This window comes from Barbatula barbatula (genome assembly GCF_947034865.1).
Source record: "Barbatula barbatula genome assembly, chromosome: 19".
NCBI lineage: Eukaryota > Metazoa > Chordata > Actinopteri > Cypriniformes > Nemacheilidae > Barbatula > Barbatula barbatula.
In genome coordinates, this window is record NC_136782.1 from 14,727,248 (window position 1) to 14,743,724 (window position 16,477).

Below are 16,477 nucleotides of genomic sequence, written 5' to 3' on the forward strand. Positions count from 1 at the left end.
GCTTGTTGTCACGTTTGTTGTCACAGTCTTGTTTCGATTCAGTGTGAATGTAAAGTTTTGTAAGCGCGTCAAAAGTGCATCAGTTTGGAGTGTGAATAATTCAGAAGGCTTTTTGATTTGATCCCTGGTCTTGAAAACCTCACATGCTCTCAGTCCCAGTTCTGCTCGCATGTTGAACAGAAGACTGTGTGTTTCGCGCTGACATGTTGGACGTCAGAGTGGTCTTCTGTCCTCACGTTGCAGTCCCAGTTCAACCCCGATTTATCTCAGAGTCTGTCTTTCCTCCGCTAGTTGAGGCTAGCATATGCCGTGCCTGATGAGAGAAGGCCTACGTTGCGCTCTGCCGTCTATGTATGTCAGCTGTTTTCCTCTACCCTCCTGTCTTTGCTCATATCCGCCTTGCCCGTCAACATGCCCCTGAAAACTCTGCCATTCCCCAGCCACAGCTCTGAGTGCTGTTGAGGGTAGACGGCCTGGCCACCACCTGGGAGGCCTCCCACCTTACAAACAGAGCGTCTGTAGTAATGCAAATGGACGTTTTGCGTTGCAACTGAATCAGACTGCTGGCGTGATGTGGGGGAAATACCCCCCCTGTATTTTACCTGCAAGTGCGTGAGCTACATTTTGTTAAATTGATTGTGTGTGTATTTACACTAGTGTACATGTGTGTAGGACACATGCTTTTGTATAGTTCACTCACCATCACGTCATTACAAACCTACATGACTTTCTTCTGCTTAATACAAAAGAAGAACATTCTGAAGAATGTTTAGCGGCATCCAGTGGTGAGGTTGCGAATTGCAACCAGCCGCTCACTCCACCCCTCTCCCCTCTATTTCGAAACACTTTGGCAGCTTATGCAGAACGAAGATGTTGAAACGTTTACGCTTCTTTGCCAAAGGAGTGACATATTAACGAAACATGCTTTGTAGAGCAGTATGTCCGTTTAGGGCTACTGTAGAAACAACATGGCGGATTCCATGTAAGAGGACCCGCGGTGTATGTAGATAGAAATAGCTCATTCTAAGGTCATAAAACCGTAACGCTTCATTATTTAAGGTCTTTATATACCTCGGAAGACATAGCTATGTATATTATATTGCATTTCTATCAACAGATCCTCCAAAAAATTACACACTGATCCTTTAATCTGATGTCATATTTTAGTTAGAAGTCAAATACACACAGAATGTTTCCATTTGTTTTCATCCGAACTTTTAGATATATTATTTATGTGTCATTCACTATTAATTGTAATCTATAAATCAGTCTTGAATATTTGGATTAGTGGCTAGACTCTTGGGTGAGTGTTATCTTCTTTATGTATTGCCTATTTAGAAGCTCAATGTGTGTCCTTTTTTCTGAGAAGTACTTTAGCTGTGCACCGTGTATTTCAGCTGTCAAATCTTATAGAGTAGTGAGATCTCTGCCTCTGATATCAGCCCTGATGGCATCACCACTGCTTTCCAAGTGTCTTCTAAATGACACGTATCATTTCTGCTTTACTTTAGAATCACTTCATAGCTCCCATGCTTACTCATGTATTAAGTATATACAAGACATTAGCATTAGTGCTAAAATGACATGAAAAACAAATCTTTGAAATGTGTATTAATCATCCTGTATAACAGGTTGGAGTTTCTTTTGCACATCGCTGCTGTACTTCTAAAATGAGTATGAGGCATGAATAGTACCTCAGTATGCAAAAAACACTAGGCGATAAATACCCGGATGGTCTACAACATCCACCGAGATTCATGAGTGTAATGGATGGACACTTGATCTATCCCATGATGCCACGGGAGCTGAGCAACGGTCAAATTTCAAAAGTAGATCAAATAAATATAGCATAAACTGAATTTCTCGTAACTAAATTATCAACGCTTACAGGTTGTTCACTAATGTCATAGGTCAAGGGCATACGGGTCACATCCCCATAAAACATGGCAGATGCAGTATGTCCAAAATGTATTCGTACTACTCCCACTCATACTATATAGAACGTACTGTTTTAACGGCCGATATGTATTAAAGTACGTATTGTCACAGTATGCGATTTCAGACGCAGCCCTTGTCTCTCCGTATTTTGTGATTTTTATGTTTATCACTGGGTTTTGGAAATATCTAATCAATAAAAAGTATTAAAAAGTGCTTGTCAACTTTGACAACACAGTATAATCATTTAAAAGGTACCATGTCTTTTCAATTTCCTGAAAATGTAGACATCCGAGATTTCGGAAGAACAGCGGCGATTGATAAATGATATAAAGTCCCTACTGGTGTAATGATGTAACCTACAGAAAAGGTTCATAAATGAATCGGTGAACCTGAAGGATCATTTTGGTGGAAAAGTTCTCTCTATTACAGCCTTTTGTGTATCAGTGTATGGTTTGGATCGGTCACAAGTGTACAGCGGCTTCCTCTGACCTCACAGATGTTGGTAGGCTTAGTGTAATATGGGAATTGAGCTGCTTTTAGGCCATTGTCTCAGTGCAGTAATGACTGTCTGAATAGCTTAAAGCTGCTGGACCATGTGAAATGTCACGGTGTAAACCATTCACGCAGATCACCTCATTTTAATGGCTTTGGACGTGCGACACTGGCCTCGCAAGCAGAGAGATAAACCTGTGAAAGATTATTCGCTAGAAGTGGGGATGTTGCCCTTGGCGACCACCAGCTGTCATCATGTGACTTTTTTTCTTGTAAATAGACGTACTGTGTGATTGTCGTTTCCCTGTAAACATTTCTCAGTAAGAGACACTCATAGCACTCTACGGATTTAAATGAAATCTGCTTTTTGGCTTGCTTTTAAGGTATTGTTATGGTTTCAAGTCATTCTCAGACTGTGTAATGTATGTTAGATAATACAGTGGTGTTCTACTTACTTTTGTGTTTGATTTTCTATAGTTAGTTTATAGATATTTAATCTCACAATCACACTAACACCAATCGACCATCGATGATGCTTTACACACATGAAATATACAGTAGCATGTGAACCATGTGTCTCCATGGAAACGCATTCATTTAACTCTGGCATCCGTTTATCGTCACAGCTGGATATTTACAGAGTTCATTTAGCTGAAGTGTCTCACTCAAAGATACAACTGTAATTTGCTACTTGATGCAACCCGCCGGGTTTATAGCTTAGCTCGTCCACGAGTATTTTATGCCCTGTGTGAATACAGTATAAAGGGATAGTCCACCCAAAAATGACAATTCTGTCATTTACTCACCATCAAATGTAGTTTTCTGAAATAACGTTTGTGATCAAACTGTTCTGGGAAACCATTGACTGCTAAAGTATGAATACAATCTACTATTGTAGTCAATGGTGCCCCAGAACTGTCCCATGTTCTTTAAAATATTGTATTTTGGTTTCAACAGAAGAAAGAAATGTATAGAGGTTTGAAGCAACATTTTCATTGTTGGATTAACCTTTCCTTTAAGCGTATAATGTTGAAAACAATGACAATTATAAGATACATTTGCCCATCATGTTAGGCTGGGCTTAACCATGTTGGTCTGGGAAATTCTTTATGATATATGAGCTGTGTTTGCCAATGAAACAGGAACGATTCAACGTCTGTATAAAACATGGTTTTCAGCCACCGCTAGATAGTAAACTCATTCAATGAACCGTCATATGTTCACTTTCTTCTGCCAGAGGGTAACAAAGTTAGATTTCTCATTTTATTGCTATTGGGAAACACCATTGGCTGTAAAATGTTTACGGTCATACATTGGCCAGGTTGGGATCCACTTTCCGTCTGCTTTGTAATGCCGTAACTCTTTAATATTAAACAACATAACATCTCTTTTGAAGATGAGTTTTTCCATTTAATTCCTCTATTGAAACATCAGATTTTTTTCTCATGGCTCTTGAGTAGATGACAAAATGAGTTTTGATAAAATAGACTTATGTTGATGATCATTTGTACGGTTTTTATTATTTTGATCTGATGTGGAAATAAAAGATGCATTAAAATTCTTATGGTTTTTTTAGGTTGTGTGTTCAGTCGAATCAATAATAATGTTTTTTCCATCTATCTCTGTGTATCTGTTCCGTCATGAAGACCCTACCTGTTTGGGGCTGGATGTTTTTCCATTAAAACTCCATGGTGAGTTTTTCCAGTTCACTCCCAGCATGCTTTGTCCTCGCTTCAGCCAACGACTGCGTTCATTCCATCTTTCATTGATTTTTCCACGAAACCTTTTCTTACTTTATTTTCGGTTCATTCTAGAACGCTGTGGGAGGAATCGTGAGATGTGCTTTTTATCGGTCCTTTTTATGTTTCCTTTCTGTATGTGGATTTTCTGTTTGACTGTACTGCCACATTTTTATGGCCACACAAGCTTTTGTGTGTTTTTCATTGCTAACCTAATTTGTTTGAATTGAAAAGGTTGTCTGTTAAATGGCACTGTAATGTAAGCTAAAAGAGCACATTTTCTATTAAATGACAACGCAGAAACATTAGCGAATTACATAAATGCATTTGTTGGTCGTAAGGGAAGATCTAAGGCTTCGGCCTGTCATTTTAGTTAGAGTAGTCTGCTTCGGTGTCATTGATTCCAAAGGAGGGAGAAAAGAGTTTTTTGTTCTCTAGTTCATCACAAAATATTGTGTTTTGCTATGTTAGACAACATCAGAGCTGTGTTTGTCAGGCCGTCCTGCAGTTTAAACGAACCTTCCCTTCAAAGCGATCACGCTTTTCCTGCTTCAATTTTCCCAAACAAAGATTGTTTATCCAAAAATTCCTTTGTGTTCACATTCACGTTGTTGTCATTATGATTTTATTGGCTTGTGACATTTAGAATAAGGCTGAAAAGATGATCGGTAAACTCTTGATGGTGGCCGCGTCAGATGTGTGTTACATTCATCTGTTTCACTCAGTTTTTCTTGTGAATCTTTATTTGAATTATAGTATGGTCTTGGTATTGAAAGTATTTGAAGACAACACGGATGTGCTTTTAATAGATAGTTTGTGTACGCCGAAAAATATGCATACACAATACATTAATGTAAACAAAATAAGAGGAAATATAAGGGACAATCGTTTACTACATAGATTGAACTTTCACACACTGATTTACAGTTCTTTTCGTTTATTTAGCTTTTTTAAGGCAGTGAAGATGCATTTATGCTGAATATAAGAATTGTCTTTGGCTGAGGAAGTTTTCATACAGCATATGATTCACTCAACTTGAATTATTATTTTTATCACAATGTTTTCTCTCCAGTCTCTTGAAATCAGAAGCTTGGTACCATTCTGAAATATTCTTTTAGATTTAGCTTTTTAAAAAATCTTGGCAGAATGGACTTCCTCTTTAGCCCCTGTATCCTTCATCCAAAACAGATGAATCACATGTGCTCCTGTCCTTACGCACCATACAGTATACTGTTCCTCTGGCTTGGGTTTCAATCTTTTGTTGTGGTGTCCTCACATACGTTTTAATTAGATCTTTTTTCCTGTCCTGCTCTACTGTGATCTCAGAGGACGTATGTGTTTCAAAGCCTCGTCATTGACGTGATAAATCTTGATATTCCCTATGGTTTCCTTTTGAGTGAGCGTGGCAGAGTAATGTAAAGCACAGTGATGTGAGGTGCAACTCGAACTCCAGTTCTGATTTGAATCGCACGATTGACCAAAATAAATCATCTAAACGTTGATTGATGTTGGATTAAATGTTACTTAGTATTTGGATGTAGAAGAGAGACAGCAAACATTACTAAATGTTTAACATCAAATATACAAGGGTGAGCAATGTAATAACTGTTTAGACAGTGAGGGAAAAAATAAATTGAGATGAAATTCATTTGTAAAAAGAGGCCCACTATGAACGTATGGGGAAAACAAAAAGCTTTATCATATTCAGACTAGACCAAAAAGTATGTAATATTGTGAAGTACGTCAAAGCAAAGCGGTGAACAACAGATTTGAAATATGTGAAATATAAAGCATTTTTTGAAACTAGAAACTCGAACATCCATTGTTAAACACCCAAAAAACATAGAAAATAATTTGAAAACCAGTTTTTTTTGTTGATGTTGATCATAATTCAAAACAAATCTTTAAACAAAGAATAAACATCTCTGAACCTGTTGGCTTGTAAAACAGACCGCTGGATAACACATATTTGCTGGCGTGCCAATCAGGAAATGTAGACTCATGCCGAATCAGGCACCTTCTTCAACAATATCTCAATGAGGTGAAACACTGGAAATGGAGTGGAAAGTTTTCTGTTCCTCTTTTGGTTTTTGATGTCGGCCCCTTCCGAATGGCTGTTATTAGTGTGTGTGTGCGCTGTGGCTGCGTTCCCTTATCCCCATATCCAAGGATAAGCTGCTGTAAGAAAATAAATGTGACATTGAGAGATATGTCTGCGTTCTGCGCGACGCTTTCAAGAATGCTGTAATACAGATCTCAATGCCTGATGTACACCGACCATATGGTCAAATTTGTAGAGTTTTTCCTGCATTCCTAACAAACTGCACGCGGGACAACACATCGTAATGTTTCTTTATAAAATTGACTGTTGTTCCCTAATAAGTTGGAATTAGATCTATAGGCTCCTATAAAAGACAAAATCGAGCAAAAGCGCGTTGATGTATTTGTTTGTTGCGAGCTATGGAAATAAATGGAGGCTGTAACCCCCCAACCCATCTTCAATGGCGCCTCGTCTGTGAGCAGGACTGTAATGCGAAGGGGCTTTGATGGTGGACATCACAGATTGAATTATGCCCTTGAGGAAAAGCTATTAGCTCAAGTCAAGATTCCTCATATGTTTAATTTAAAGTGGAAATGACATGCAAGAAGTCTTTTCAGTGAATTGGTTAGAGAGCAAGAGGGAAAAAGTTTCAAAGCCTCTTGAAAAGCAAGGAAAATGCCAGTGTATTGTGGGAAGGGAGGGGTGCTTTATGAGCGAGTCTGACTTCTCTTTAATAACGTCCGTCTTCTCCATCTCACTAAATATGTTTATGCTTCAAAATGGATCGATTTTAGGATGCGCTTTTTGTAAACTGCTCGCCATGCCAATATTTATCTAGAATAATCTGTTCACTTAAATGACCTGCTGAATCACTGCATCTTGAGTCATGTTCTTTAGTCACTTGAAGTGAGACCGAAAGGAAAACAGTGATTTTAAAATACATTCGAATCAACTCTGAAGAGTTTTAGATGCAGTACAAAAAACACCATCCGTCTTCATAGTGCACTTAAGTAAGAACATGTTGACTGAATCATCATATGTCCAAAGCCTCTTCAAAGAGCTTTTACCGTACTTGGCCAGCTTCAGAACTCCACTGGAAGATGAGCGCTCAGATATTTTGGCTAAGAGGCCTGAATCTATGCCTGGCTTTTAGCTGAGAATGTTTTTGGTCTCATCATCGTGCAAGTAATTTTTATATACCTTGAAATGTATATTTAGAAACATTTTATTTCCAGATGTATCATGCATAGCACTTGGTACTAAAAAAAAGCACACGTATATGAAGTTCGTGCCGAAAAGGGTCGGTCATACAGGTTTAAAATGACAAGAGGGTGAGTAAATGATGACAGCATTTTCTTTTTGGGTGAACGATGACTTTAAATACTTATAAAAAGAATCCGCATTTTCTGTTTTATTTGAAATATCAGCTATTCAAGCAGCATTGAAGTCTGTTAAGCTCATTCGCTTTCCCTGATACCTTGAACTCCACGGTGGGCAGGATGGATTTAAAGGCTTTTTTGGGCTAGTCATCGCTGTTTTTCTTTAGGGTCAGTAATCGCCAGGCCAACAGGTTGTGTTTTCTGACATCAGAAAAGTCTGCTGTCTCTTTATTATATCTGGCCCGTTTGGGAATGCTGCTTTTATTAGAGGGAGAAAAAGAAAACTGTTTGTTTTGCTGTACTCAAATCTTCACATCCTCTGGCAGTTTAGTGTGTTTTCTTAGGACTATATCTCCTGTTCTACACTGACAGACAGGGTGAACCGTGTTTACTCCGGCCATCGCCGTCTCACACATATTTACTTATTTGAATCCAACACCAATAAACGAATGCCAATATCTCTCCCAATATTTATATATGTTGTCTTTGTAGTTGCCAACCGACAACCCTCGGCTGGTGTCAGATAAATGAAGATGTCAGCATCACTCCTCATCCTAAATGTAATTTACGACTTGATGACAGTTTTAAAGGAAGTCACGGAGAGAGATTGCAGCTAAGCAACAGGTCACTCAGCACCTATTAGCGTAATGCAAGGCGGTTCAAACACTGGACAATCCATTCACATTAACTCTCTGTCCAGACTTCACGCTCTAGATAGAAGGATTTCATTTCAATCGACAGTTTTCACTTGCAGCTGTATGTTGCTTTATAAACTTCATGAAATGGATGGATGAACAGTCTTGGGATTATGCATATGCTTTTAAAACTGGAGGTTTGAATGAGACTTACTGTATTGAAGATTTTTAAGGGTTAGTTTATCAAAAAAAATATAAAAAAATATTTTCAAACCTTTTGATTTTCTTTCTTTGTCAGAATGTTACTGCCAGTCACCATTTAGTTTCATTGTGCAGAATAAAACATTTAGATACCGGGGGCAGGTTTTACTGTGTAAGTGCAGGAGTCATACAATAATACTTCACTGCTACTGTTCAAGGATGAATTCCATATGTCAGCCCTTATCACAGCCTGCATCCGCTTTCATCACTATGTTGCTGCCGTTAATAATAATTCAATAGGCCCGAATCATTTTTTAAATGGCAAGTCGGAGGGAGGCCTTCCAAAGCAGCTTAAGAGCCTCCATTTGATGCAGATTTATAAACAAATGACAGCCATTATGTGGTGTCTGCACCGTGTAGACGCCTGCCGTGTGTGTGTGTGTGTTTAGCTTTAACAGCACCATTATACTCGCTGAACAGAAATGTAAAACAAGAGCTGACATTGATGCATGTTTTTCAGATCGCGTCAACTGTGGGGAAAGTTATATTTCCAAAAGGAAATGTAAAGTATTGTAAGGAGAATATTATAAATAAAAAACGGTGTTTAGCAATAAAATGAAATCTTAATATAAAAGTGTCAATCATAACACTACAGACTACAATGCCATGTCTGTATATTACTTTTAGGCTTGTTTTTAGTCTTTTTTCAAGTTTCAATTCTTTTTCAATTACGATGTAAGCTAAGCTGCTTTGCAACAATATAAGCGCTATATAAATACAATTTTGTTGAATTGAACTGTTTTAAAGGGACAGTTCACCCTGTCTTTAGTTACTCACTATCTTGTTGTTCCAAATCTGATATAAATGTCTTTCTTCTGATGAACACAGAGACAGATATTTGGAAGAATGCTGTTAACCAACCCATTCTTGACCACCACTGACTACCATATAAGAGAAAAATTGCATTATAAATGGCAACATAAAAGCACATCTTGACTTGCATAACGTCACATGACACGTGTACCTAAAGCGCTTCTGCGAACTGAGAAACATTTACACATGGCAGAAAGTGCATCATTTTGACTTTCTTTATTTGACAAAAGCACAATGTTTCATAGGTGTCTGTATTATGTATCATAGGTGTCTGTATTATGTCTTTACCATATGAAATCGAGTTTAATAAGTCTCAGCGTACAAATGTATTACGCAAGCACACAAAACATAGACTCGCACATAAGTTCTAGCTAACTTGACAGATAGATCTGGATCGCTGCTTCACTTCACAGAGAGGGAGATGAAAAGAACAGAAAGAGGACAAGAGGAAACATGAAAACATTAGATATTGGCTTTTTAAAATATCTATTTTATTCCATTATAATTATTAAATCTTTCCGGGTTCGCAGGATTACAAACGCACACCTACAGGTGAATTTATGTTCATCCGAATGCATGAGTTTTATCACCAAGGAGCCATGCAGATACATTTTTACAGACGTCCTTATTAGAAACAATTACCATCCGAATAGGACTTTAGTCTGTATTCAAACTTCTGCTTTAATCTTGGACTGTGGAATGTGGAAATCATACGATATCATCAGTTTTTTATTCGCATGAAATATGAATATGTGATGTATTGTGCTCATTATTTACAGTATGATGTTATCGTAAACTTTTGTTTGTGGATGTGCAATTTTTATGTGAAACTCACGAGAGATGGCTTTATGTGCAGGACATTTTACCTTAATTCTTTACATCCCAACTGTTTGTCTGTTCTTGTCAGTGATGTGACTTGTTTTTTTTCTTTTTCTATTTTTAATTCTAGACGTCACATTCTCTCTCTCTATCTCTCTCTCTCTCTCTCCCTCATTTGTATTTGTTTTTGTTCTTATAGCAAAGCCAAGCCGCCTCCCCAGATCTCACCCAGTAAGTCCAGTGGTGGTGAGTTCTGTGTGGCCGCAGTCTTCGCCTCCTCCCGTTCTTGGTTCATCACCAACCCCAATATGAAGCGAGAGAAAGGTATGACATGGTCTAGATCAGAAAGCATACATAAAACATCTTATGTAGGGTTTTTTTTCACATTTTTTGTTTGTCTTTAAACCTTTTGAAGCAACAAACTCAAATGTGAATTGTAAAATTCCTGAAACCCCCCAAACTTACACCTTTGCATGAGTCACAATGTGGGCGTGCAATGTGTTGGGCTGATTTATTCCCAAATAAACACAGCAATGTTTTTATAACGCCACTGTGTTTACATGTGTTGGGAATATAGTTGTCTCTGCACATTAAGCTGTGATATTTTAGCTGTTTTTAAAAGATTGCTTATAAAGGAATAACTAAAGTTCTGTACTGCCGAGCTTTGAAACTAGTACAGTATTACTAGTATTAACTTGTTCTTGACTTTTCCTCCTTCACAGATCAGTCTCGTCAGGCAGTCGTCGAATCAATCTACATCCTGAGTTGCTACGGAAACCTAGTGGAGCACGTCCTAGAGCCTCGGCCAATCAGCACCGCGCAAAAGATAGGCGATGACACGCCCCTGGAGTTAAACACCTGTCCAAGAGCCTGCTGGAATCTAGCCAGGTTTTGCCCCGAGGCTTTTTTACCACACCTTTTCACCTGCCTCTATACTTAACCTTCAGCCAGACAGAAGCACCTGACAACCCACTGTAATCATATCATTTACATAAAACAGCTCATACGGCCCCCTAATGAGGGCACGTCAACGGCAAACAAATGATTAACGTCACGTCATGTCACCGACCCAGACACCGAGCACAGTGCTATAATGCAATAACGCATGTGACCGAGTGCATGCAATGGAAACAGGCAGAAAGACACAGGGGTTGCTCTTAGAATGGCTTTCTGATCTAATTGTAAATGTTAAGTGATTCAATGGAGCGAGCTGTATAGCCTGTACTGCCCACATGAGACAAAAAATTGAAGGTCCGCTGGGCTGCAGGGAGCTCGGTCCATTATAGGCTCAGCTGGAGACTGTTATATACATCTGGCTCTTTGATATGCACTTCCTAAATTGATTTCTCTGTGTTTGTTTTGAGTAGGACACCGCAGTGGAATGAGCTACAACCACCTTTCAACAGCAATCACCCCTTGGTACTGGCCTCAGACTTAGTGCAGTACTATCAATACCTTCTGGCTGGCTGTAAGTATATGCGTGTACGAGAGATGTACTGAGCATGTCGCTCGTAAAAAGTTTAGTGAAACCTAGCATGACGTGTGATTAATGCTGTCTGTCTCACCGGAGACGTTCGGTTCCGACATTATTGGTGCCGCATGCTGTGCAGGACCGTCCATTAAAACATTTTTTTGTTTAAAGACACACCACAACACAAGAAAGACGCACAGCAACTCAAAATCTCTCCCGTCTGCCCAGTCTCGCAACGTTTTTTTATAAAGGTCATGGGAGATAAACCTCACTTTTCTTTCTCCGGTGGTGTCTTGAATTGGGGCTTTGTCACGCTGTCCCTACCCCGAAACTCATCATCATAGCGCCAAATTAACCCGGCACTCAAATTAAACCAATTAGGGTGGCTTTAAACCCATGTAATTTAATAATAAGCGTATAGAGAAAGGGAGCTCTTTGGGTTGACGTATGAAAGGCAGGAGAACGCAACTTGAGGGCAGAAGGTTCATGGATGGCTACACATCTAATATATCTTGAATAAGTGAGCATTGTTGCGTTCGCTGGATAATCATAAACATTAATGAGTAATTAGCTGTCTGGGTCCTTCGGGCCAAGCTTCACATTTCTTCTCGGCCACTAAAGCTCAACTGCTCAAGGCCTAACGGGTAGAATATTCTAAGGAAGTTGCTCTAATCGCAGCGCATGTGTCAGAGCGATGAAACGGCCGTCCGTGAGCGGCCATGGCAGCACGGCATGGATGCCACCCACCCGGGGGAAAACAAAGGAATAATGAGCTTGTTCAGTGCGTTAACATTAATGTCAAATAAAAAAAAACAAAGATCTTTGTTCTGTGCGCTTTAATGTTACAGCAGCATCTCGCTAAACTGATAGTCTAGTGGTGCAGGAGAGTGTGCGCGTATGTGTGTTTGGTCATCGCCTCTGGCCCACGACTTGCCACCTTCGATTCCTCCCTGCATTGTGTCACGCATGTGTGAGCATAAACCACAGTCATATTCAAAGTGAGTGCAGAGAGGAAGTGGTCCAGGCGGCATCTCGGATGTGGAGAGACGCGGCCTCCTTTAATTCAACAACTCGAGGGTTCAGTTTCATACCGAGTGGGCTGCATTTGGAGACATTATTTTTAGACATTTTGCAATCACAAACACTCTTCAGTTAGACACAATACACAAAATGTTGAGACAAAATTAGACACAAAAACATTTTGTTACTTTTAACCCAGCTTGTGTTGTTCCATTCATTTATTTAACACAAAATCAACACAAAAATGTGTTAAAATGATACACTTTAAAATCTGTAATTCAACATATTTCTGCAATTATTTTAGAAATGCAGTTTCTGCTGTTTCAAAGGTTACAGTCCAGTGTGACACATCGCCACAATATTTTGGTAACTAGTTTTATGTCAGTTTGTTCAAGAAATGTCAAATATCAAAACAGGTTAAATGTATATAAAAATGGTTAAATGTAATACAGGACATGTTATTAAAACATCACAATTCTTAAGTGGGTTGAAGCCGACCTTCAGTTACAAAAACAACGGGGCTGTCCTCTAATGTTGTCATGGCAACACAACTCACACATTGTCTCATGACCTAACTGAGATGTTCAGAAGACGTCACTTAGGATAAGGATACATCTTTAAAAGGAACTTTCCAGAGCTTCACCTGTGTCTCCGTAGATTCTTACTTTGAATCCACATTTGTACATTTCTTCACATTGGAGTATCACGTTCCTCTTGCAGTGCCTGTTTTTGTCCATTTTGTGTTACATGTCTGTGTTTTCTGTACTTCTTATATTGTTCATTAGGATCGCTCATCTTAGAAGGCTCCTTATGTAGGGTTTTAGAACCGAGTGAATGAATAAGCCCAGATCTTTGTCACGGGCGCTAATGTTATCAGTCTGCCATTGACTTCCTTTGTAATTACTTTGTAAATGCCCATTCTGAAGAGAGGGGAAGAAAAAGAAAGATGGCGAAAGAGAGCTAAAGATAGCGGTGGGGCATCGGTAGCGGACAGTTCCCAGGCTCTGCGGACTCAGAAAGGGGCGGGGATTTTCGCCTACCCGCAAACCGTGGAGACTTGCAGCATCAGGGTGGTTTGATTGACAGCTCTGGTCTTGCTTCTAGATTGGATGACCTGGCTGATTAAAAATGCAACATGCGGACAGTAGGGTCAGAGGAGCTGGAGCCTGCACGACTGGTGATAAAAGCAACCGTGGCGCCACTTCTTGGTCACTATCTCCACCTGTCCATCTGCCCAGGCTTTGGCAGCGCTTGGGAAGGGGAGCATTACCCGGCCTTTGCTGATGATACCCAGATGATGGGCAGATAACAAGGACGCACTGGGCCAGCGATGCAGCTCCTGTCCTACCGACAGCGCTGAGGGAATCCTCAGCTCGCGACATTAGCTGCCGTTTAGCAGAGAGCTCGGCGGCTGTGAGTCTGAGAGCTCTCTGATGAATGAAACTGGATTTCTTAAGGAAAGGTGTGAGGGTTTCATTCATAGCTGCGAGAAGATACAGTCGGCCTGGCTTTTGATCAGGGTTTCCGTGACCTTTCTAGCTTCTAGCACGCCTTGTTTATTTACCGTAATTGTAGTTTTGGAGAATTAGATAGAGAATAGCTGTGCGCTGAATTTACCCGACACCTTTGCCAGTGTTTGTAAAGCTGTTTTCAAGGTGTGCTTAGACACCTTTGCAGAGTTTATTCATCGGCTTCATTTCATTCCTGATCCTCTTTCAGCACTCTGCACGTACTTGTTCTCCTTTTGTTTTGCCTTTTCTGCTTGCTGTCTGTCACCTTGAAAAGAAACTCGCATTTAATACAAGGTTTTATAAACCAAACCCAGAGGCCATGATTCTTCATACGGCTGTGTCGATTAAAATTGTTGTAAATATGGATCTTTTAAAGATACTTTGCCGTTGTTTGACAGAAGTGCGTATAAAATGTAATAAGATTTCACAGCTCTGTCACACAAGTTGTAATGAAAAGTAATTTCCCCCAAAAAATGCTGGGTAAAAAACCTGCCATACTATATGTTAATTTGGGACGAGACCACCATTGTTATAAAAGTTGTCATATTTTAAGTGGTTGATGTTAGTAACAGCCACTCTGCAAAAACAAAATGGCCACCGAGTTGACTGCACATGCTCAATATACTGTTTATATATTGTATAATGTTCATCATTAGTCTTTTTTAGGTTTAAATAAAGTTATTGATGATAAACACTGTTGAGGGATTTTTAAAAAGAAACCACTGTATGCGTAACGCATTAAATCGAATGTATTACATGTATTTTAGATATAACATATTGTAAGTTTTGGTCATTTGGCCTGGAGTTGTTGGACTGGTCTTGGGATAGTTTTGACTGGCCATTGGGCTGGTTTTGCTTTGAAAACCTGGCAACCCTGAAGCTTACACATACTGGTGGGTTAACCATTACAGAAACCTAAAACGATATTGGTTTTCACTAGTTTCACTGTTTGGGGCAGGTGTGGCACAAAGTTAACCTTACACTAGCTGATGGTAGTGTAATGACTGTTATATATATGAAAGGTTTGGTTCCAAAATGCGATAACTCAGTTTTTCAAAGTTTACTGGGCATTTAATATCAATCAAACTGCAGTTGGTTGGTTTTGGTTTAAGCCATAATAACAAAAATATAGCTTGCTAACACAATAAAACACAACAATAACATGATAACATAATAAAAAGCAAGATTTAAAAAATTCTTAAAATTGAGTTATTTCACATACTCTTCATATACAGTAAATATATAATTTCTATTCTATTTTCTAGGTGGTGCTCAAAATCATATGATAAATATATTTAACAGAAACGGATGAATTTTTAATAACTAAACTCCATCCTGCTTTGTTCCAGTAGTCAAGAATCAGTGATGCAGGAATTGAATTGTCAGATATCCCAGAGTTTTCCTATTCATGTACGCTAAGACTGTGAACCATTTTGTTACCATGTGGTCGTCCACTTAATTTTTGATTATCTTACATTTTCTCTTTTCATTTTAGATAAATCCTTTTTGTCAAAGGAAAATGTTCAATAAAAAGATGTATCCAGTGGTAGAGCGAGAATAAAATGAACTCCTGACCACCAGTGATTCTGTTGCAGGTGTAAACGCACACACCGTTATGCACCTGAACAAACATAATTTAACTGAAAGATCATTTGTACATGGTTAGTGTATTGGTGGCCAAAGCAAATTTGTAACCAGGTTTTCACTGCAGGTTCATGCGGTCGGTGCTTGTTTCCTGCTCGGATGTTTCTGGCACTCTCAATAGTATGCCGATAACTTGCTCTTAACAGTCCAGCAGGCCTCGACCTCTCAAGCCGGGCCATTATGAAGCCGGTGTAACCTGATCTACAGAGCCAGCTACTGTTCTTATGCTTTAATTATTTATTAGTCAACACTTATTGTTCCCTTGGGCCTTAGGAAGGGGGGGAGGAATGTCAGAGAGAGCTCGTGTTTAAGAGGTAACGTGGTCCGGCTCTGTTCAGACCCATCAGAGGTCAGTAAGTCATTTTACGATTTATAGCTGCATAATGGAGCATGCTGGGATAGTGGAGGATGATCTCTAGGAGTGACGGATTTTTCTCTTTCGAGTGAAGGTGTCAGTGTATATGTTACTCGCACAGTAGGGTTCGCGCTATAAACCTGGAAGGAACAACTCCTCAAGTGTTTCTGAACACCTGGCATGTGAGCATGCGTCTGGAAGACGGCTAGAAATAAGAGGGAGCGAGAATGACGGGCCCGTGTGTGTGTCTTCCAGATGAGGGCTTGACAACTTTATTATTCGCTGCTGTATTATGTACATGGGTAACAAAAGCATCTGTTTGCCTGGAGGTGGGAAGGGAAACCACTGATTGTGCATAA

At 39.5% G+C, this 16,477-nt stretch overlaps 1 protein-coding gene across 7 annotated transcripts in view; it reads left to right on the forward strand.

Moving 5' to 3' along the window:
* The window catches only part of bcas3 (BCAS3 microtubule associated cell migration factor), a 190,865-nt gene that overhangs the window by 57,790 nt on the left and 116,598 nt on the right, over positions 1-16,477 (forward strand). For all 7 annotated transcript variants that reach the window (XM_079482294.1, XM_079482296.1, XM_079482292.1 and 4 more), the window contains 3 exons: positions 10,317-10,441; positions 10,840-11,005; positions 11,485-11,585. In XM_079482294.1, the coding sequence (XP_079338420.1) occupies positions 10,317-10,441; positions 10,840-11,005; positions 11,485-11,585 (392 nt within the window). The remainder of the gene's footprint in view (positions 1-10,316; positions 10,442-10,839; positions 11,006-11,484; positions 11,586-16,477) is intronic.